Consider the following 17,389-nt stretch of genomic DNA (forward strand, 5'->3'; position numbering starts at 1 on the left):
TTTACTCTATTAAATCTAGTGGTAGGTTCAAAGCTCATATCACTTCAGAGAAAGGTGCATAGAATTAATCCACTACCAGTTTTGAAGGGCATAAAGAACAACCTTCGTCATGAAATCTCTTGATTTAGTTTGGCAGTCTCATGACCTTTTCATTGCAATGAGATTTAGGTAACAAGATTTAGGGAATTGTTATTAGGACCCCCGACATCTATTTGGACCCCCCGCACAACTATTTTTAATTTTCGCACTTTAAAAGTGTTTTTGAAAGTGCGTTACCGACGCACTTTGAAAGTGCGTTATGGACGCACCTCTAAAATGCGTTATGGTCGCACTTTGAAAGTACGTAAAAAAATGTTTTTGCAATTTAAAAGGAGTTCAAATAGCTGTGGGGGGGTCTCAATAACAATACCCAAAGATTTTCCCACATATGACAAATGTTCTTCCTGAATCTAGATTGATAATTGTCCTCTAACTTTGTTGATGGTGCACAACCTTGGAAAATTATATCGGGACGATGGTGATGCACTAGTACGATGAGGAGGTACATGCAAATTAAAATAACTATAACGCTCAAGTTAGTATGAGTGCATAGAGATAATCTCAAAGTCATCGAAGAACAATGAGTTAGCAAAATGAGTAATGCTTATATCAATTAACATCCAAACATGTATTTAGATATGATGGTCATTACATTCGTGATTCAAAATCTTTGGAAAAGTCTTAATAATGGACTTCTAAGATGATGATTATATTTGAATAACCTTGTGATGTTTCATTATTTAGGCTAGTTTTATTTGGTTGGCTGATCTTTAAGCGAGATTTTCCTTATCTCAATCATCTCGCGCAACCAACATAATGTTCACCGAGTTGTGAAACCTTTGAAGGGAATGAAACAAAAGTTAATAATATAAAGAAAAATTAATTGGAAATGAGAATAATATTATGTATGAATCCACATATAACAAAATGCTAAATATTCATCTGTATCATGGACCAAATTAGAAGATTTTCATCTAAAATGGCGATAAAAAGGAATTGAAATTAAATAAGCAAAACTCAATAAAAAACGAATCTTGTACCAAAAATGTGATTTTGGGGCCAAAAGAGATCAATGGTGGCATAAAAAGACAAAAATAAAAAAGAGAAGTTTAACACTATGTGGCTTTATTTAGATTGGGAGGTGGGACCAAAAGTCATGCTTGTAGGACTGTGGACCCTTCTCAGATTTGAAAACAACTGGAATGTAAAAGGTTGCAATGGAGACGACACCCCATAAAAGGTATAACGGGAGCTCTCAAACGATAAAAATGAGCACTGCCGCACTGGATTCGTGTGTTACCATTCACTTTCATACGTTTACTCACACGATGAATGACAATACCTAAAACCAGGATGAAGTCGTTTTTATCCATTCCACTACCACCACTCCTACACACCTACTCATTCTTTTCATGTTTTTTTTTTTAAATTGAATTCATCCCAAAAATATTAATTAAATAAATCGTAAAATATTAGTACTATTACTCAACATTTGTGTAACACATTTATAAACTAAGTAGCTTGAAGTAGTGGCATAGCTATTCATCCCTGCCCTTGAGGGTTTGATTTTCAGTTATTGTGAATTGAAAAATTTCGTTGATCAATCTCCTATAATTTAGTGCGTGATTAATTGTGAGACGATGAATTAATCTCACAACTATTAAAAACGTCTAAATCACCTATGCGAGTAACTTTCTGCCCAAGCATATGAACTACTAATAAATTTATTTATAAAGATTTGACACATATTATATTTCTTGATACATAATTTGAAAACATATAAAAATGAATAAATCGATTTTTTTTCCAATTTTAATACTATGTGGAATCACTTATAGGAAGGAAACCAATCCGCCTTGACATTCTTTGAATTTTATGGACTAATAAAATTCAAGTTGAAAATGCACAAAGAGTACGCAAACAATTAATTTCAACTTCTGACCGAAATTATAATAGCTCCAATTCCCCTGAACACGTTAGTTATAAAAACAAACAACGAAACAGAGGAAAAACATCATCACACATAACTAAAACTTTCTTCAAAGATATTTATAGCAAAAAGTACACAGGTAATTCTATAATTTTATAGATCTCACTCTATTGATGACCTTCCAAAATTTGAATCAATACATAATTTGATTCAATGTGACAAAATAAAAACAGCATCAGCAATTTTTCCAATAATCAGAAGTTTATTCAGACCTTTAACAATTGAACCACACGTTCCTAACATATAATCTTGGTACACCAGAAATTGAGTCTCACTAAACGCATTGGTAGCATTTCCCGCATTATAATTTCACTCTGTAGTAAAATAGAAGACCAAAAAACAGGGAAAGGGGAGGCAAAAATGTGGTATCTGCCAGAGGGAAGTCTCTTTATCAGAAAAATACATGAGAGGCAAGTGCATAGATAAAGATATATATTGGGAAATTGTCACCAATCGCCATAAATGAATTGTTTTCATCAAAGGAGGCTTAATCATCAACTTCAGCTTTAATCTCTTTCAGCAAATCATCCTTGTAATCCTCAAATGTTCCAGGGAAATTTCTGACAGTGCCATCCTCAACAACCAATATTTGACTCCTTTCTTCATCGTCACAAACATGTGATATCAATCTTGAATCATGACTAACAAGAACAACTCCTCTAGTGAATTCATCCAATGCATCAATACTTTGCATATCCAGATGATTTGTGGGTTCATCTAACAATAAAATGTGAGGTTTTGTCATGGATATCGACGTGAAGACCACCCGAGCTTTTTGCCCTCCTGATAGTTTCACAATAAGGGTAAGATGGTTATGACTCGGCAGCCCAAACTTACCAAGCTTTGCACGAACAACCTCTTGCTTGCTAAGTCCCTCTTGGTCTGGGTGGAGACGGAGAAGGTACTGCACAGGAGTTTCATCCATTGTCAGAAGGTCCACAAAGTGTTGGGAATATCTTCCTATCCTCAACTTCTGACTCCTTCGAACTTCACCTTCAGATGGAACCAAATCACCAGCCAGAAGATTTAGCAGTGTAGATTTTCCAGCTCCGTTAGGCCCAACAATGGCAACACGAGTCCCCATATCAATGCCAACATCAACATTTGAGAGTCTGAAATCCTCTCGGTTTGGGTAGCTGAAGCTCAGTTCAATAAGTTGCATAAGTGGAGGTGTGAGCTCAGTAGGTTCAGGAAAGTGGAACTCAACACTGTAATCCCTCCATTTCTGTGGTGCCTCTGGTGCGATCTCATCCTCATCAACCTTGCCCTTGCCCTTACCCTTGTTTTTAGATGCTTCCTTAGCTGCTGCAAACTTAGCTCGATCCTTCACCTTTTCTTGTTGAGCCCGGTTTCCACTCCTTTTAGCCGCTTTCATTTGCTTGTCATAAATCTCATACTTCTTATTAATCTCTTTACGACGTTGTCATACCCACTCTCAAAATCATCAAAGTTTCCACGATAGAGATGAAGCTTCAAATCATGGAGATGAATAATCTCAATGCATACTGTATTCAGGAAATCCCTATCATGAGAGACAACCACCAAAGTTTTTTTCCAACGGCACAAGTACTCTTCCAACTAGAGAACAACCCTTAGTGCAAGATAATTTGTGGGTTCATCAAGCAGTAATAGAGTTGGCTGCACAAAAAGTGCTCGAGCTAAAGAAATTATCATCCTCTAGCCACCGCTAAAGGATTTTGTTGGACGGCCCTGCATATCTTTTGTAAAACCCAAACCAGCTAATATCTTTGATGCCTGAGATTCAGCAGCATCAGACCCCATCAGCTGCAATTTTTCATACAGCTCTGCTAACTTTTCTCCTGCTTCATCTTCCTCAAAATTATTATCTTTATCTACACTTTCCTCAATAGAAGCTGCATTTGTGAGAGCAGCAACTTCTTGTCGAACATTAACAAGTTCAACATTAGCTGGAACAACATCTTCAAGTGCTATTTTATCATCCCCAACTATCTCCTGCTCAACCAGTAGACATCGATATTTTTAGGTACTGGTATCTTCCTCCAAGCAAGAAGCTTCAATAGTGTGGACTTTCCCATTCCATTGGGCCCAACCAAACCATATCGCTTCCCATGAGATATCTTCACCGATGTATTTTTTAGAAGTTCCTTACCTCGAGCAGACACAGAAAAATTTTCCACCGTTATATCTTTAACATTAGCATCAACATCATCTTCTCCATCAAGCACTGAAGCCCAGCTTCCAATGACAACAGTAAAAGCATCATGATCATCCCTAAGAGCTTCCTTCTTTGCCTGCTCAACAGCATGGGCAGCCAAAATATCTTTCTTCTCACGTTTTTTCAACTCTTTGTCTGTAAAAGACACTTCAAGTGGCTTGAAATCAGGTCTGAACTGTTTGGGCTCATCTTCAGATAGATCGTCATCATCATCATATGAGGGAGGAAGATCAATACCATCAGTGTAAGTAGAAGCTTTCGGTTTTGGCTTGGGCTTATTGGAGAAAGAAGCTACTTTTTTGGCTTTATCAGGCTTTTCATCCATACTGGCCAGCATGGCAGAGACAGAAATTTTTTCTTTCTCTAATATGCACAAATACTGGCCAGCAACAAGTTCTAACAAGCTTTGAGCTCCAACAAGAAAAACCCATTTTGTGCCTTTCATCCAGTATATTAAAAACCCAATGCAACATTGCTCTGAATTAACGGTATTAAATCATGCTGCAACAAATGAACTCATTACTAAAAAAGATAGCAAGGAACCCAATCCAACCATCCATCAAAACCTCTAAATTGAGCTGCTGATAACATATTATTGAGCCAAAAATAACATATTTAATCTGAATTTGTGCATATTGACAGAAGGTTCCTGTTTTGAATTGTTAAACTAGATGTCTGCTTGAACAGCCCCCTTCCCTCGGCTCCTCCTAAACAATGTCTCTTGCATGAGAAACGCCCAGCAGTTTCTGCGGCACGTGAATGTCTCTCTACATGATGGAGGGGCGCTTGTGCTAACCGGTGCCATTGGCTCTGGAAAGTCAACTTTCTTGCCCATGTTAGTCGGGTTTTCCCATCCTTCTGCTGGTGAAATCCTTTGGAATGACTACAACACTCCAGAATCTGTAATCTTCCAACAGTATAAGCTGCAGCTTGAGTTGATGAGACTGGGAAAATTGGCCAAGGAAAAGCCAAGGATGTTGCCTATGGGACAAAGGAAAAGGCTACAACTTGGGAGATTGCTCGCAATTGATCGCCTCATATGGTTGCTGGATGAGCCTTTAGTGGCATTAGATGATGAAGGTGTGAAGTTACTTGAGTAAGTTATTGCTGAGCACAAGAAACAAGGAGGAATGTGATTGAGGCGACTCACTTACCTATTGAGATAGAAGATTCCATGGGCTTGAGCAAAGGAACAGGTGGTATGTTAAGTTAGATTTATCTCTATTGATAAAACATTGAATGATCCCATCGCGTGGCCAAGCTGAAAAGTGAAAGGAGCAAAAGATAAGTGCTTTGTTGCATCCAACTATCATTCTTATCCCCACAAAAAATGTTGTAGATTATTCAACAAAGAATGAGACACTAAGATAAGTAATGAAGCTAACTTGCTTCAGGGACACAGGGAATGTAAGCTTGCCAGAGAACTTCGGGTTCTTAACAATATCCTTTGCACATATTCCTCCAAGACTGGCAAACTGCAGCACATGCAACAACATGCTTTCGAGCAGGCCGTGTATTCTTACTCTCCTCTAGCCGTCTAATGACATCAAATAGTAGTTATGGGGGTAAGCTTGCCCAGCAACTAATTTGAATTACTAGAGGCTGGTCATGTAAATCCTGTACCGAACCATGAGATTTTCCTCTATGATGGCCAGTAAGTCTAACATCAAAACTACCGCCTAGATAAGCTCCCAAAACTGTCCCTCACATCACGAACTACGCTGCGGAATGACATTCTGCACTGTGAGCATATGGCTGCCATAAAAGAAGAGTTTCAGATCAACAATCACATCACTTTTCATTATTATTGTTTGAATACAGTTATTACTCCTCATCTATCCAACTAAGATACTATATATGTTACTATTATGACCCATAATAGACACCATCCTATATTCCAATCAACGTTTTCAGACTCTCTAATTAAAGCATCCATATATCCATCCATAGTCATGAATCAAATGCAAGAGGTGTTCACCACAATGAAGACCCAGATGAAATGAGCGAGTGAAAACACCAGATGTTTGATCATCACCTACCATTAGAAAGGATAACTTGAAATGGCATAATCATGATAAGGTGATGGGAGTAGCAGAAGTGAAAACATCCACAATTTCGTAAGGAAACATTAAAACATGCAACCTACCAGAGTTATACATTTGTCTTCATCACCTCCAGTCCTCCACCTTGGTTAGCAAAGAGAATAAACACCTGTGAGCTTGGCCCAAGCCTCCTGAGGTAGGTAGCAGAATACTGGCAGCTGCAAGCCATGATCTGCAAAAGAGGACACATCTATATTAAATGAAAAATAAATCTAGTTCGTGATAAGTGAGATGCCTATCATGTTGATGGTCTTGGAATTTTTGAAGCGTTTCCTTTAATCTGAACACAAGACAATGGTATTGGGCTGAAAGAAGGGAAATGACCACCAATTAACAAAGGCATAGTTTCAAAGTCTAACTAGACTAAAACCTGTGTGTTGCGCGGTCAGATGCAATTGAGGCTATAGCAGAGAAGTCATTTACATTTGAATCCAAGTCAATTGCATCTCTTCCAAGTTTTCCAAGGAAAGAGATCAACCACAACAACTAAAAACATTCAAATGTCACTTGCAATATTTCTCATGTAATGATTATTGTTAAGAGACTTTTATATCTCCCAAAATGATTATATATCAGCCAAGAACAGACACATAGAAGATGATAGTAAAGACACAACCTGAAACTTAAGCTTAAAAATCCTTCATTTTCCAAATCATCCAATCAAATATGCAAGACGAAGAATTTTAGTTTACATGAAGAATGAAATAATGAGTAGAAATTCATGGTAACAAATCTAGTTGGTTGAGAAAAAAGAGAATGAGTTGCTTGCTTTATCAAAAGGTGCCCAGTGCCAATGTTGAGATCATGTGGTGAGGTTATTCAACCAAACACAAAGTAAGTCCTACTCGAGTAATTTTCACAAGAATGCATCTCCAGCAACAACTAACCCTAAATAATTTCCCACTTCACATCGAACAAAAAGAACCAAGAGAATGATTAGACAACTAATATGTTCTAATATATCAAAAAACATGATGAGGAGAGAAATTTACCGTGGTAACGTTGATTTGAGGGGAGAAAACCTTGAAGCTGAATCGCACCTTGCGCTGCGAGTGTTCGCTGCCATGCTTTAGATACGACGATTCCACGGCAGAGCAATACTGCGTGAGGGCGACCAGGTTCAGAGGAGAGGGAAGAACACTATCCTCCGATGAGTTTGTAGCGGTTGCCGCTCTTCTTCTAAGCACTGCCGAGGTATCATCGCCACCGTTGCCGTTCACTGTCGTCATCGCAAGGGTGTCGATATGCAATGCAATGGTGGATGTTGTGATAGATGAACAATGAATTGTAGAGATTTTGATTTTAATTTGGGGGCTGGACCATTGAGTGAGATTTGATTAGGGATTTAGGGGTGAGACGGTGAGTGGAGTTGAAGAAATAAATTGGGAGAGAGAATGAACTATGAAGATGCATTAAAAGAATACAAAATCGAAACAACTTGTAAACATTCGAATTTGGATTTTCAGTTTTGGAAAAATAGAGGGAAATTTGAAATTCTACCGGAAAGAGAAAAAATTGATAAAGTTGTTGGAGGGGATGGATTTTGACCACCTCAATAAGATGAAAATAATTAAGCGGGGCAATAAATCTTATGACAACAAATTTGGAGGAAGTTGAAATTTAATAAAGATGGGTTTAGAGAAAAATTAAAGGGTTAATATTTTTAGCTGAAAAATGTTTAAATTCTAAACTATACATTTTAAAGTGTAATAATACTTTGAAAATGATATGAAATGTTAAAATGATTTTCTTTACCTTATAAAATGAATATTAAATTAAATTTATAGTGTAGTAATTAGAATAACAACATACCGGGTAAGGTAGTTCCAAGAAAATGTTTGCACCATACTTTAAACCCTAACAACAAGGGTTTTAATGTCGATGACCTGAACGTCTTTTCATTACGTCTGCACTTCAACTAAACACTAACATTAACATTAACTATTGGGTCAGGAAATTCCGCGAAAATGACTATACCTTAGTATGAACCCTAATACTCAAGATCCACATATTGACAGTGTAAATGCACTTCAATTAAACACTAGCCCTAACCTTAAATGTTGAGACAAGACTGCAAGAAGCTTAACAAAAACGTATGATTCATACATTGAAAAATAACATTAAGGGTCCTCATGTTGACAATCAAAAGGTCTTTCCTCTATGTATGCACTTGAACTAAACACAAACCTTAGCCTGAGGGTCAGTAGTTCCACGAAAATGATTGAATTATACTTTGAACCCTAATACAAAGGTCTTCATGTCGATGACCTAAGTATCTTTCCTTTATGCTGCATTTCACCTAACACTAACCCTAACTATCACCCTTGTGTCACGAAGTTACGAGGAGGACATAACACTTATTAAAAATTTACATAGACACAAATACCTATAGATTACATTCAAAACATTTTCATTATAGTATAATAATTGTGTATAAGTCAACCCTAACTAAAATCTTCACTCATTCCCCGCATCCACTCTAAGTACTCCAACTCAACCCTATCTAAAAGCTCCACTCATTGCTTGTAGACACTCTGAGTAATCTAAGTCAACCGTACCTAAGAGCCCTAATTATTCTTTGTTGACTCTATATGCACTCCATGTCAACCCTGCCTAAGAGCTCAACTCGTTCCCTAACGACACTGTAAGTGTTCGAGGTGAACCTTATCTAAAGCTCCACTCACTCACTGCCAACGCTCTATGTCAACCTTATCTAAGAGCTCAACTCATTTCCCATTGACACCCTAAGTACTCTAAGTCAACCCTAACAAAGATATCAACTCCTCTCTCGCTGACACTTTAAGTATTCCATGTCAACCTTAACTAAGAGCTCAACTCATCCCACCGACACTCTAAGTGCTTCATGTCAACCCTAATTAAGCTAAGGTAGTTCATAAGAAACCCATGTTCACTAGTCAGAACAGGATCAACAATTTATGTGTGAGAGATCGGAGCTGGTGACAGTGAAGGAGAAGTTTCGAGGTGGTGGAGGCTCTTGCACTCGCGGTGATCTATGGCTTCGTGGCGGTTTCGCACTGGTGGAAAAGGAGTGTCCGAGTGCGGACGACGACAAAGATCGATGGCCTTTGTTGCAGTGAAGGCTTAGAGATCAAAATTTAATGATTTATGAAAATATAATTTATTTATTTTGTTACAAGTGGAAAACAAATTATGAAAATATAATTAATTGTCGATTTTTTTTTTGCTTAATCGCACTTTTGGTTCCCCACGAATACCATATGTGTCATCGGAGTCCCTAAACTTCAAAAATTCCATTTTACATCCCCGACGACGTTAATCTCCGTTAACAACTTTGGTCCCTCCTTACTTTTCCATCAAAAAACTAACGTTTTTTTTTTTTGCAGATGTGGCTTTTTAAATAATATTTTAATTGATATAAAAATTAATTGAAAACTAAAAAAACAAACCAGAAGTCTTCATAAGCTCTTCATCTTTTTCAACATACAAACCCAGAAACCGTGATAAGAAAATAGAAATCCAAAAAAATTCATCCAAGAATCTTAAACCATTGAACCCAAATCCAAAATTATTTAAGTAATAATTCCCTCAGATCCCTAATCTGCTGTCCCTCCCTCTAATCCCTAAATCTCTCATCTAATACCCCTACCTCAAATCCCAAAACAAACAGCAATAATGAAAAAAAGAAAAAAAAAACCCAGATCTCACAACCAAGCAAAAGCCAAAGGGGAGAAGGAAGAATATGAAGAAATCAATCATATAATCAAAGAGGTTTTACAAAAAAATTCATGGGCTGCGTCTTTTAAACCAAAGTTGATTTTGTCAATCAACACCACCATACCCACTAGGATTTCCTTCAAAAATTTAAGCCTCTGCAGATATGAAACCCCAAAACCCACACACATTATGGGAATTATTGGAGAAAATGTTGGGGTTTTGCAAATTATTGATTTGATAATGCTTGTTGGAACCTGGTAATGGAATCTGAATCACGTTGTCTTTTTGGGGGCAATTCTTTACTGTTGTTTTTTCTTCACATTACTATTCATGACTTGGGTAAAATTTCTGGGTTCTGATGAAGAAAAGATGAAGATGGTGAAGAACATGGTTCCAGGAGGAGGATGAATTAATTAAAATATTAATAAAAAATCCACGTCAGCAAAAAACGTTAGTTGTTGGATGGAAAAGTAAGGAGAGACTAAAATTGTTAACGGAGATTAACGTCGGGGATGTAAAATGCGATTTTTGAAGTTTAGGGACTCCGATGGCACATATGGTATTCGTGGGGGGCCAAAAGTGCGATTAAGCCTTTTTTTTCTATATTAACAAATTAAATCATATTTAATATGTGTGGAGATATAATTTTACAAATTTATTTTTTAATGAAATAAAATTTAATATATTACAAAAAATTAAAAATATTTTAGTGATGAAAATTTTCCCACTCCCTCCATTTTGTTTCATTCCCGCTTGTGATCATTTTACTTCTTTCCTCTCCACCCCCAATTTCCCCTTTTTCTTTATATTTTGGGATGAAATCCTCCCTCGCTCATTTACCCATCTCCCTCCCTTCATCTTCAATTTCTGATCTTCACTTTCAGCACCCAGTTTCCGTTGTGGTATATGATCTGCAAGATTTTCCTTCAGTTTTTGATAGAATCAAACATGAGGGCAGAGTGTATGTGAGCGATTTTCCTTCACTTTCAACACCCAGTTTATTTGTGTGAATTTGTTGAATCTTGCGTTAAACTGAGAAATTAACAGAACCTGCAAGAGTCTATGTGAGCGATGTGGGACCAAACACGAGGGTAGAGACTAAGAAGTTTATATGGTCATCGATGATGGGCCAAACAAATTAAGGATATTATCCATCATTACAAATTAAAATCGAAGTTGCAAGCTACTGCGAGAGTTTGAGAAGAGAAAAAGATGTGCAGCTTGGTTTATTAAAATGAATGTCATATTCTGTTTGTTTGTGTGTGGAAGGAGAAAAAAAGAAAATTGTGGTGAGTGTAAATTATTATGTAACTAAAAGGTTTCGATTGTGAACTATAGGTATTTTTGTTTTTATAAATTTGTAATAAGTAATTTAATTATACAATCTCTCCCCTCCCTTATGAACCAACAATAAAATAACATCTTATTATTTGGTTAATGAAGGGACGTGAGACAATAGCCTAATTATAAGCAACTTGGAATTCTTATATTTGTGTAGGGATATCTTTGTTAGCAAAATTACTTCCCTCCCAATTCACCCACATTGGAGGGAAGTAAACATTGAGTGAGGAGGGGATCCCTCCAAAATTTTGAAATTTATTTTAAAAAATTACTCCGTTCCCTCCAAAAGCATATTTTTAAGTAGGGAAGACTTCAAAATTCTAGAAAATTAAAGAGAGGCAAAGCATTTTTGTTGAATATAAAATTGAGGATATCAATGTCATTAATTAGTGTTCAATCTTTTGCTTTTATCTATGTTCTAAATTTATCATATTATCCACTTAACACCTAACCGCATCATTGCATAGTATGTATTTTCTCCGTTCTTTTTTATAAGAATCAAACTAATATTTCATGCTCCTTAAGAAACTAGTTTGAATTTTGAAGTATTAAATTTGTTCACATTTATATCAACTTTCCAAAGTTACCCCAATATTTTTTTTATTTCTATTTACCAATAATGAGTTGCATTATGGAAAGAAAGATAAACATCGATTAAATGAGAGTATTGTTATCAAAAAATAATTAACGTTCCTAGAAATTTGAATTGTTTTTATAAAAAGAATCAAGCTATACACCACACTTGATTCTCGTAAAAATGAACGGAGGGATTTTCATTCAAGGTTTTAAAGTTTAATTTTCTTCATCTGACGTGATTCAAGCTTTCCATTATTTTAATGAAAATTTGGTTTTTTCTGAAAATGGAATAGATGTTTTATCGTGTGATAGTTATTAAAACTAGGGGTGTACAAGGGACGGGTTGGGACGGGTTTTGGTTAACCCTAACCCGAACCTAAATATTTAACGGGTCAATTCATAAACCCTAACTCGTCCCTATGTAGGACATTATGCGGGTCAATTTAGGACGGGTCTATGTAGGACGGGACCGGGTTGACCCGATGGACAATAAGTCTAAGATTATTTGATACTAATTGTAAAATTTAAAGATAATAACATATTAAAAGAGTTATAAGTTGGAACTATTTTTTGGAAGAAAAAACTTGAAAGGATCAAATTCTTTCATAATCTATTGCACTTGTGAGGTTTACATTTTGTTTGATCTATATACACGTGTCACTAATTTTGTTCGATCATTCTTCACTTGTCTCACATGTGCATTAGGGGTGTACAAGGGACGGGTTGGGACGAGTTTTGGTTAACCCTAACCCGGCCCTAAATATTGATCGGGTCAATTCATAGACCCTAACTCGTCCCTAGACCCGAAGCAACCCGACATTATGCGGGTCCAATTTAGAACGGGTCTATGTAGGACGGGTCCGAGGGACAATAAGTTTAAGACTATTTAATACTAATTGTAAAATTTAAAGATAATAACATAATAAAAGAGTTATAAGTTGGAACTATTTTTTAGAAGAAATAACTTCAAAGAATCCAATTCTTTCATAATCTATTGCACTTGAGAGGTTTACATTTTGTTTGATCATTTCTTCACTTGTCTCACATATGCATAATACACACACATGATTTTCTCTTGTTAGAGCATGAAAGTGTCAATAGTTTGACCAACGTTTATTTAATTCATAAGGTAAATGTTAAACATTTTAATTTCATCTACATGGTAAGATAAATTTGAGCACCATGTATCACATTTTAATCATTATAACAAATTAAAATTTTATAAAATATATATGTGGGACGGGCCGGGTGACCCGAGTGTCAACCCGAACCCGACCCTACCCGTAGTCGGGTAACTCAAAGATCAACCCGAACCCGGTCTCTTTTAATGATCGGGCCGGGTTCAACCCGGCCCTAAAAGCTTGGGCAGGGACGGGTTGGCGGGTAGGGCCGGGTCTTGTACACCCCTAATTAAAACGACTCTATAATTATTTCTAATATTAATGTACTCCATATTACCAATGAATATAATATTATAATGACTAAAAAATATTATTGGTCCCTCACAAATGTGTTTTGTGCAAAATGAATCCCTAAACTAAAAAAATCACACTTTTAATTCCCAACTTTGTTAAACGGCAGCACTTTTGGTTTTCCATCTATAGATGTTAAAAACTAATGGCATTAGCATTAAAACTACAAAAAATTAAAAACCCACAAACTTCACGATTTTCACACTTTCTTCAACATTCTTCATCATCTTCTTCATCTACCCAGAAACCTCGAAAATGTTCATCTTCTCCAACCCAGAAAAACCAAATCTAGCAAAAAAAAGAACCCACCCTGATTATTGGTAACTGCCTCACTGATTAAATAGAGAAAGAAAAAAAAAACTTGTGTCAGCTGAATGAATGGAACGAATCCAAACCACTTCCCCGTCAACCAGAACTGAGCTCTTTGTCCCTGTCATCCCCGTCAACGACTCAATCCTCTGTTAGAAACTGCCACCCCCAACAGTCACACCCATATCTAGCCGCGACCAACCCAACCACATCCAGATCGAGACGACGATTAAAACCCCAATCGAAAAAACAAAATTGATCTGGTTCATTTGTTAGCGTTCAGATCTGGAGAGTGAGAAAAACTGATTTATCCTCCGGTGAGAGTGGTTTTGGTGAGCCAAGGAGCGGCGGGTTGGGTTTTGGGGAGGGATTGTGCTGGCTGTAAGACCCAAGATTTTAAGCTTAGGATCAGTGGAAGAGATTTCCATTTACGATTAGGGTTGATGTATTGAGAAGGGAAACCTGAACTAGAGTTTACCAAATGAAATAAATTTATGAAGGAGAAAGTTCAGGAAAAGTCAAAGGATTTCATCATGATCGATAAAAGTTATAGTACGATCGTTATACGCTTAACCTAGGTCAGAAACCCTAGTATATAGCTAATTTTCACTTTTAGGCACGATGGAAGTTAATTCCAAAAATCTTCAGAGAAATGTTAGAACTTCTCTTCTTCCATATATCACAATCGTTTCGAGGCGAAACTCTAGGATCTACGAACGTCCGATTCCAATCATCGGAAGTTTGCCGAAACCGAAACCCTGGTATTTCGAAAACCCTAGAATTTCTCGACAATGAAGACTTTTTCTATTCAGAGCTTCAAATGAATATTCTACACGCGTACACCCATTTCTTATGATGATTTCAATCTTTCTTCAGAAGGAAGTTTTCCATTCCGACATTCGATGCAAAAAGCAACTTATCGGGTAAAATAGTTTTACACCGACTTTGCACCGACTTTGCATTAGTTGCCAAAAATACAAGGAGACATCTTCTTAGCTTAGGAATTCCTTTGCCAAAACCTATCTTAGAATTCATGGAGAATGATGCCGGAAAAATCAGATTCGCGAAACTTTCATTTTCCCGCGAATTACCATTTTCTATATATAGCAAGCAAGTGAGAAAAAAACACAAAACTCCTCCATTTTCCCTCTCAAGGCCGCGAGTTCATCAAGGAAGAAGGAGAAGAAGATTTTGTTCAATTCTTGCTTGATCGTTGATCAATCAATTGCTACTTCAAGGCTTCGAGGTATAGTCGCTAATCCTTACCTCTGATCGCTTTTTCCATAGCTTTTCTGTAGAGTTTTCTGAGTGGATAGTTTATGGGTTTTTGCAAAACTATTCTGAATCTTTCATTTCTGATTCTAAACCTCTTCTATATGTGCCCAAGATCACTTCTGCCGGGTTAGATTTTCCGTTATGTCGCCGGAATTCCGCCGGAATCAATTTTAGCCTTAAATACCCATTTTTGGAGTTTTTGAGGTAAAGCTTCAACCTTTAGGCTGAAAACTATCGCCTTAGCTTAGTGCTAGTAGGATTAGTTGTCATAAACGTCGTTGGTGACGTCCCTGCAAAATTTTATTTTTGGGATTTCAGTTTTGAAAATCCTAAGTTAAAAATCATGACCAAAATACCCCTGCGACAGTTTTTGATCCGATAATTTTTCCGAGTTCAGAATACCCTTAGTTACGGCTTATGAAAGCATAGGAACCAAGTTTGATCGAAGAAAAATCGAGCCCCATAATTACCCAAAGTGGCCGAGCCCTATTAAGGGGGAGGAGGACAATTTCCTTTTCCGAAAACTTGTCTTTCGCGCTAGATTATCGTACCTTAGAGTATAGATTACTTCGAGTAACCTTAGTAAGTATCGATAGCTTAGTTTTCGATAGATTCTAATAGTATTTCTGTGGTTTTGAGGAATTCCCAGAGGAGCAAGGCTTTGATTGTGAACAAGTGTTAGGAGATCGTCCTGGAGAATCTACAGGTGAGGGCTTCTCACTGAATCTCTAGTTAATGCTTAGGGTCGATGTTTCGACATTGTTTACTGTTTATGCACTGGAATTGTGTGTGAATGGAAAATGTTTTCTGAGGCTTCGGCTGACAATGTAGATGATGCATCTACTGAATGTTTTTGATGAGTGAATGACATGCTAAGTGCTAATTGGGTAATTTAGGATGTGTGGTGCATGCCTTATATGCTAGGTGCTATGTGGTTATGGCTTAAGATATTGACATATGACATGTTGATTGATTATGATGAGTTAATTCTGCTTTTGCACTATAATCTGAGTTTCTGAACGGTGAGAAAAGCGGGCAGGTCATGCCGATTTTATTTTGAGAGTTTTGAGGAAGCTTGAAAGGACGAATGAGATTCGGGCCTTGTTATGATATTTATGGATCGAGACATTCTCTGGAGTCATTTGGGGGATTAGGAGACCCCGAGAACTTATAGGAATTTCGATAAGACTAAAAAGGATATTATTTTGAAAAGAAAACTCATAAGACATTAAACAACCTCTAAACCTTTAAGTAATGGTAATAACCTCGAAGGAAGGCATTGGAAGTCAAATCATAGTTTTGGAAAAGCGAGGAGTGTCCTCGGATCCAAGTGTTGAGGAGTTTGGTAAGTTCTGAGTATGTTGGTACTCCTTCGCTCGTTGAGCAGTTTGTTAGTCATCCAAGGGATGAGCCGAGAAGCTTCACTGAGGCGTGAGACCTTGTGAATGCGGGATACTCCACTGAGGCGTGAGACCTTGTGGAAAGCATGGAACTCCACTGAGGCGTGAGACCTTGTGAGAGCATGAAACTTCACTGAAGCGTGAGACTTCGTGAGAGTATTGATGACCCGAAGAGTCATCGTGAGCGGTAGTCACTCAGGCACGTGTGAGTCCGTATGTTCAATCCGAGGGATTGGATCGATTCAGCGATTGCCATTTTACCTCGCGTGAATCCGTATGTTCAATCCGAGGGATTGGATCGATTCAGCGATAACCTTTCGACTCGCGCGGATCCGTATGTTCAATCCGATGGATTGGATCGATTCGGCGATAGTCAATGGACACGCGCAATGTCCGTATGTTCGACTCTTTTGAGTGAACCGACTTGGCGTTGTCATTTGTTGCGTGTGCGAGTCCGTATGTTCATCCCGATGGGTTGGATCGACTCGACATGCCTAATTGTGGGAGTCGCGTGAATCCGTATGTTCAATCCGAGGGATTGGATCGATTCAGCGATAACCTTTCGACTCGCGCGGATCCGTATGTTCAATCCGATGGATTGGATCGATTCGGCGATAGTCAATGGACACGCGCAATGTCCGTATGTTCGACTCTTTTGAGTGAACCGACTTGGCGTTGTCATTTGTTGCGTGTGCGAGTCCGTATGTTCATCCCGATGGGTTGGATCGACTCGACATGCCTAATCGTGGGAGTTGCGTGTGCGAGTCCGTATGTTCAACCCAGGGGGTTGGATCGACTTGACATGCCTAATTGTTGGGCTATCCTGGGGATAAGTCCGGGAAACCGGTAGTTTCCGAGTATGTGATACTCTTTGCTTGTTGAGCAGTTGTGACCGTCGGATTGAGATGAGTCGGATGATCCGGAGATCATCATGAGTTACTATGTTGATGTGAAGAAGTATCTTCTGTCGTAGAATCGACTTTACCTTAGGG

At 37.7% G+C, this 17,389-nt stretch overlaps 1 protein-coding gene and 2 pseudogenes across 1 annotated transcript; 1 reads left to right on the forward strand and 2 right to left on the reverse strand.

Moving 5' to 3' along the window:
• Window positions 1-2,173: 2,173 nt before the first annotated feature.
• Window positions 2,174-4,671, reverse strand: LOC130744505 (ABC transporter F family member 4-like; annotated as a pseudogene).
• A 53-nt stretch (window positions 4,672-4,724) lies between these two features.
• LOC130744506 (ABC transporter I family member 1-like) lies at window positions 4,725-5,486 on the forward strand (annotated as a pseudogene).
• Window positions 5,487-5,672: 186 nt separating this feature from the next.
• On the reverse strand, window positions 5,673-7,609 carry LOC130749842 (uncharacterized). Its single transcript, XM_057603206.1, has 3 exons — window positions 7,321-7,609; window positions 6,384-6,500; window positions 5,673-5,981 (listed from the first exon to the last, which is right to left on the reverse strand). The coding sequence occupies exons 1-3, from the start codon at window positions 7,555-7,557 to the stop codon at window positions 5,943-5,945; spliced, it is 393 nt and encodes a 130-aa protein (XP_057459189.1). The 5' UTR covers window positions 7,558-7,609; the 3' UTR covers window positions 5,673-5,942.
• Window positions 7,610-17,389: the final 9,780 nt, after the last annotated feature.

This window comes from Lotus japonicus, chromosome 3, assembly GCF_012489685.1.
Source record: "Lotus japonicus ecotype B-129 chromosome 3, LjGifu_v1.2".
Classification (NCBI taxonomy): domain Eukaryota; kingdom Viridiplantae; phylum Streptophyta; class Magnoliopsida; order Fabales; family Fabaceae; genus Lotus; species Lotus japonicus.

Coding starts and splice junctions, on each gene's coding strand:
- LOC130749842 (XM_057603206.1), bottom strand. CDS start 7,557: ATGACGACAGTGAACGGCAACGGTGGCGATGATACCTCGGCAGTGCTT. Junction 6,501..7,320: donor CTCAAATCAACGTTACCACG/GTAAATTTCTCT, acceptor CCTCTTTTGCAG/ATCATGGCTTGCAGCTGCCA. Junction 5,982..6,383: donor TGGAGGTGATGAAGACAAAT/GTATAACTCTGG, acceptor CTTTTATGGCAG/CCATATGCTCACAGTGCAGA.